At 43.6% G+C, this 5,787-nt stretch overlaps 1 protein-coding gene across 1 annotated transcript in view; it reads left to right on the plus strand.

The window, feature by feature from the left end:
* The window catches only part of myo5b (myosin VB), an 85,825-nt gene extending 81,175 nt beyond the window's left edge, over positions 1-4,650 (plus strand). Inside the window, exons 36-39 of the mRNA XM_029655243.2 lie at positions 1-287; positions 528-702; positions 856-936; positions 1,039-4,650. The exon at positions 1-287 is cut by the window's left edge and continues 8 nt beyond it. Coding sequence (XP_029511103.1) covers positions 1-287; positions 528-702; positions 856-936; positions 1,039-1,191 — 696 coding nt within the window. The 3' untranslated portion in view covers positions 1,192-4,650. The remainder of the gene's footprint in view (positions 288-527; positions 703-855; positions 937-1,038) is intronic.
* Positions 4,651-5,787: the final 1,137 nt, after the last annotated feature.

Genomic DNA, 5,787 nt, shown 5'->3' on the forward strand with positions numbered 1-5,787 from the left:
ATGTTGGAGAGTGAGTCTATCCCCAGCCTTGCGGGAGTGAAGCCCATGGGTTACAGGAACCGCTCCTCCAGCATGGACAAGGACGAGGAGGGCCCAGGGAGCTACACCCTGGAGGCCCTGATCAGACAGCTGGGCCAGTTCCACGGGGTGATGGGCGAGCACGGCCTGGACCCAGAGATAGCAGGCCAGGTGATCCGGCAGCTGTTCTACAGCATCAACGCTGTCACCCTCAACAACCTGCTGCTCAGGAAAGACGTCTGCTCTTGGAGCACTGGCATGCAGCTCCGGTATGTTTGTTTATTTATGTGTGTGTGTGTATATATATTACACACATACAGAACCATGCTTGGGGATATTATATGTTACTAGGGACTGACCAGGAAAAGGCCCTTAATGCTACATACAGTATAGCTAAGAGGAGCACTCAGTACTGTTAGAGAGAGAAAGTAGCATAAGGGTTTGATTTATGACTCGTCACTGAAGAGGTGGGTCTGTACTACTAAGTGTCTTTCACTGGGATTGGTCAGGTACAACATAAGTCAGATGGAGGAGTGGCTTCGGGGGAAGAACCTCCACCAGAGCGGGGCGGTGATTAACATGGAGCCCGTCATCCAGGCCGCCCAGCTGCTTCAGGTCAAGAAGAAGACGTCCCAGGACGCTGAGGCCATCTGCTCACTGTGTACCGCTCTCACCATGCAACAGGTACACTCATACACCTGTTACAGAAACCTGTTACGAGCCTGTTGCACATCACCAATCCTTGAGCACCGGAACGCCCCTCACAACTCCGTCTCAAAGTTCACAGGAAGAGTGACGTGTCTTCATATACTAACCAGTGTCCTATTGGTCATACAGATCGTGAAAATCCTCAACCTCTACACCCCGCTCAACGAGTTTGAGGAAAGAGTCACTGTGTCCTTCATCAGAAACATCCAGGTGACAACTCTCCGTTCGTTATAATGAGTGATTGAATCCACTTCCAGTCTAATATAATCTATTTTCCATGCCATTTATTTATATTTATTATCTTGTCCTCAGAATCGTCTGCAGGAGAGGAATGATGTCCCAATGCTCCTGGTGGACACCAAGCACACCTTCCCTGTCCTGTTCCCCTATACCCCCTCAGCCCTTAGCCTGGAGACCCTTCACATCCCTGCCAACCTCAGCCTACACTTCCTCACTCGAGTCTGAGGCTTCAGCGAGGCCTACCACAGGCCTGGTTCTTAGCAAGGAGAAGCAGAGCCCAACGGAGCTCCCTCTAACCTGGGCTGCTCTGCTGCTCAGTTGCTCTGCTAAACAGCAGAGGGCGCCAAGTCTACAGCACTCAATGGAAGGCAAAAGAACCTTCCAGCTGACCAACAATGGATGCTGTCAAGCTTCTGTCTGTGTAAATCCAGCAGAATGTGTCAAGTCATTCTTTATAGCTGTCCACAACTGCTTCCTCTATTTGGCGTCTTCTACAGTGGGCTATTGAGATGCTGTGCTTCGTCAGTTCTGTCCCATACAGTCAAATTTATTTTCATTCGCTGTAAGTCGTCTCTCTATGGTAAGCCGACTGTAAATACATTCCTCTTAAAGATGAATTGAATCTGTGTAAATGTGTGCTCTCACTTCCATTGACAAGGTATTGATTCCCAGTTAGCCACTCCGCCAAGCATTCAGTGTCCTGTTTTATTTATTGTACAGTAGGCAGTGGTCTACCGTGTCAGTCTGGCTTCCTCATGATGAGTTAATTGTAGCCTCACTCGTCTCTACACCCTGTCAATGGACAGCAGATCAGACTCGGGAGCAGCCCTGCATTGCAGTGGCTCTGTTTGTGACTCACAGTCTACACGCAGCACTGTGGCTCTGCTGCTCTCGATCCTTCCTCTGCCTTGAGGAATCCTCAGTCCTCAGAGCCCTTCTCTCACTGAGGCTCGAGTTTAGATCTTATATAAGAGCCGTATCTCTTCTGTGTTCAGATCAGAGCACACCATCACACCATCTCCTACTACACGCTATGGTCCAGGAAGTCTGAAGCGCTCAACAAATCTCTCAGAGAGATTAGTTGTTGTTTTTACGTTGAATTCAATTCAAATGAATTGAACCCGTATCATTTACGAATCAGGAGAAGTGAAGGCAAAGCTTTATGTAAGTGAGGAGCTAGTAAGTGGGGTAGATCCATGTGTTTGTGAAGACTAGGGTTGAGTAGAGATGGGCGAGGGAGCACTTGAAAATGGGACTGGAGAGTCTCCTGTGCAGAGTAAGGAAATAGCCATTCCTGCAGGACAGACTTAGCCTGGTTTCAAATCTGTTTGTGCGGTCTTGCCAACTCCTGCATGGCATGACAATGACTGGGAGGAGTTGGCAAGACTGCACAAACAGATCTGGGGCCATGCTAGGTCTGCTGCAGGACAGAGGGATTAACCCTTTACACTTGTGGGAATTGGCATATGGATAGGGCTAAATTGAAATGTTTCTCACAGAAGACATATGGAAAGCATATGCATAAGCATGGTAGCAATTGAAAGGGAACAGTTTGGATATTATGGGGAAATTATTAGACCAAAATTGAAGACACAACCTGACACACTAAGACTGAATCCAAACATTACACTGTTGATTGGATGTGCATTTTACATTTACTGTACATTTTGCCGCATTTGTTGATAACGAAATCCTGAAAATACTCTGGATACATTCAGTAACATGAGAATATTCCCTGGAAAATGTGGGGTAGGTGCAACATAATACCAAAACAACGACAAGGGTTTGAGTGAGAGGACTAACTGGTTTCCCTCACTCGGACAACGAAACGTTTTGCTAAAGTTTCCCAATTAGCAGGAGGGATGGGGTCAACTTCTTGTTGCATTCGGTGCTCAAGTTCAGAACGGCTGTCAGTCAAAATCCTACAGAGCTGTGAAGCGCAGAGCCAGAGCTCTGATGTAATGTATAGCATGCTACTGTACATCCACTGCATTCCAATTTAGGCGCTTATCAGTGCCCAAATCTGCCATTTATACAACCCCGCATACTGGTACGAGTGTAAAGGGTTAAAGGTTAAGTGGAAGTGAGAGATTGTTCATTAGTAAGTGAAACGGGAGAAAATTAGAAGTGACATTGGATGGGAACGAGAAGAGCCACACAGCTATCAAAGACTACTGATGAGAGAGGAAGAATGAAACCTGACTTCCAATAATGACTACATTTTGAGCCCAAGTAATCGAAAGCGGCATTTGTCTGATTTGTTGTCGTTTCCTTGGACTGCTGCCACAGTTGTGAAGCAGAGAGCACGTGGAAGGTCAAAGTAACTTCATGACGATACATGGAGAGCACTGTATCTCAAAGTTAAGACTGCGAGCGTATCAGCTCCATGAAACTGAAGTAATAAATAACAGATCGTGTCTGCAACTCCACTGTTTCCGCACCGGCTATTCCTATTGGATAGGAAACACATACTGTTGTTGGGCCTCTGAAGTTTTAAGCTCGTCTTCAAATCACGTTCAGAGATATCAGAGCAGCTTTTACTAGAACAAAGCCTGTGTGGGGAAAGGTCTCTAGCTACTAATGATGCCACTAACATGTACAGGACCATCTTTGATTCACCTTGTGCTTGTATTTTGTTTGGAATATGTTCATGTGTTTATTTTTAGTTATTTTTTATTACTGTTGAGAGTTTATGGTAAAGGGAGCAAGCTTTTTCTAACACTACTACTCGCTCATTTTGAGTGTCATTCCTATTTCCGTTGTATGTTTTGTAGTGTGGTTATATAACTTGGTCTTCTGTCGATTGTTGTGCCATTATAGTAGAGTTTCAGATGCAGGTTCCTATAACATCCTTTCTGCTACTCTCACTTGTAAAGAACTTGATATTGCTTATGTTAAGACTGGAAGTTCAGTATTTTTCACTGCATTCCTCTTTATGTCATAACTTACGATCATATCCATTATATCATGAGGCTATACACAGAACAAAATATTTCACAGGGGCCACATCCCCAGAGAGGCCTTCAGTCTATGGGCCCTGTGTGCCATAATAATAGTTAGAAAACACAAACAATGCATACATTTAACAATGTCGTAATGTTCATCGTTATAAAAAATAGAGTCGCACACTCTATATAAAAACTCCCAGTAATTGATTGGGTAAAATCATTGATGAAATTGAACTGGAGTCGAGGCCCTGGTGTGTGATTAGAGTATGGATGCCAGCGTTCATACATTGATTGATGTGTTGTCCTTAATTGAAGCTCTTTCTAAAGCAGTGGTCTTGTCCTAAAGTTGAATCTTGATGTGGACTTTATAGAAGTGTGTTTGATTGTATGCAGATTAGTACATGTTGCACAGTATGAATTTGGTGACATGGACACATTTATTCTGCCAACATCTCATTGAATGATCAAGGATTGTGAATTCTTTTAGATGAAGCATTGAAAGCCCACAATGATCTGGTTTTGTGGTTGAGTAAATGATAAGCAAATGCATATGACAATGTTTTGTATGGTCAGGGTGATTTACGGTTTTCCATCTTATATCTGTATAATTAGGAAATGTATTTAGTCTTTGGGGGGGGGGATTAAAATAGTGTATTGACTCAGTTTGAACAAAATGTAACCTCACAATCTTTCTTTGAAAAAAATGTTGTAAAAATGAAATAAAATGTTCAATTTATATTTTGTTGTGAATTGTGGTTTACTACTGTTACATTGCCCAGCAAGAAAACCAAATAATGTTGCTCAAACAGAAGGAGGATCGAACAAAGTCACTGACAACAGCCAAAAGGAAACGTGGGGTTTTAGGAGGTGTTCTGAACGAAACTTGTGGGGGTGTCCACGGAAAGTTAACTAGCAACAACAACTGGAACCAAAAAGACACCCACCATGAGAACCCACTAAATTTGCCCAAGAACAGGAAAACAAAATTAAAACCCCCATCAGGACGTAAACCAAAAAAGTGGAGAAAAACGAAATCAGACAAAGGAATGTTTTTCTAGAAATCCAATTTGGAGAGCCAGCTAAAGGTGTTGACCTTCCACATCTCTCAAGACAACCGGAGTACTGGGCCAGCCGCTCTTAAATATCAGCTGTGCCAGCACAGATGAAACACTTAATGAGATGACAAATCAGCACTGGTGTACGCATACTGACTAATGAGGTGACATCAATCGGTTATAGCTATATGTGCAAAGTCCAACCTCAAAACAGAAATGGAAAAACCAAAGCCTATTCACTATCAAAAAAACATTTCAGATGTGATTACAGAATTGCATACATTATCTTCTGTGTGGGATTGCCCTGGGGAATGTTTTAAACTACTCAAGGCTATTAGTTAAGAGTAACTTGCATTACTCTTTTGTAATAACACAACTTCAGCCCTGCAACCACTTGGTGTCTGTGGGTATTGGTGGAATGGCAGTCTCCCCTTCTTCCTCTCACACAGACACCTTCATTTCACACAAACACCAATACACGGACAGAGCCGATGTGTGAAAGTGTCTCACGTGGTAGCAGACCGGTTGTGTCTATAGCTAAGCAGCTGTCACTGAATGGCTGTCTAGCGCCGTGTCCGTGGTTACCTTCAGTCTCTCAGGTGGGTAGTAACTCTGCTCTCAGAACAGGCTAATCAGCGAGGAAATGATAGGTAGTGTTGCATGGCTGTTTGGTATGTTTTGTTTTTAAATATATTTGTACGTTTTTGGTATGTTAATTGGATCCAGAACGATAGAGGTTAACCCTTCTACAATTTCTGCGGCCCTGTGGAAATGAATTAACATAACACAAAAATCCCCATCAAAATCTGTCTGTTTAA

This window comes from Oncorhynchus nerka, linkage group LG4, assembly GCF_034236695.1.
Source record: "Oncorhynchus nerka isolate Pitt River linkage group LG4, Oner_Uvic_2.0, whole genome shotgun sequence".
Taxonomy (NCBI): Eukaryota; Metazoa; Chordata; class Actinopteri; order Salmoniformes; family Salmonidae; genus Oncorhynchus; species Oncorhynchus nerka.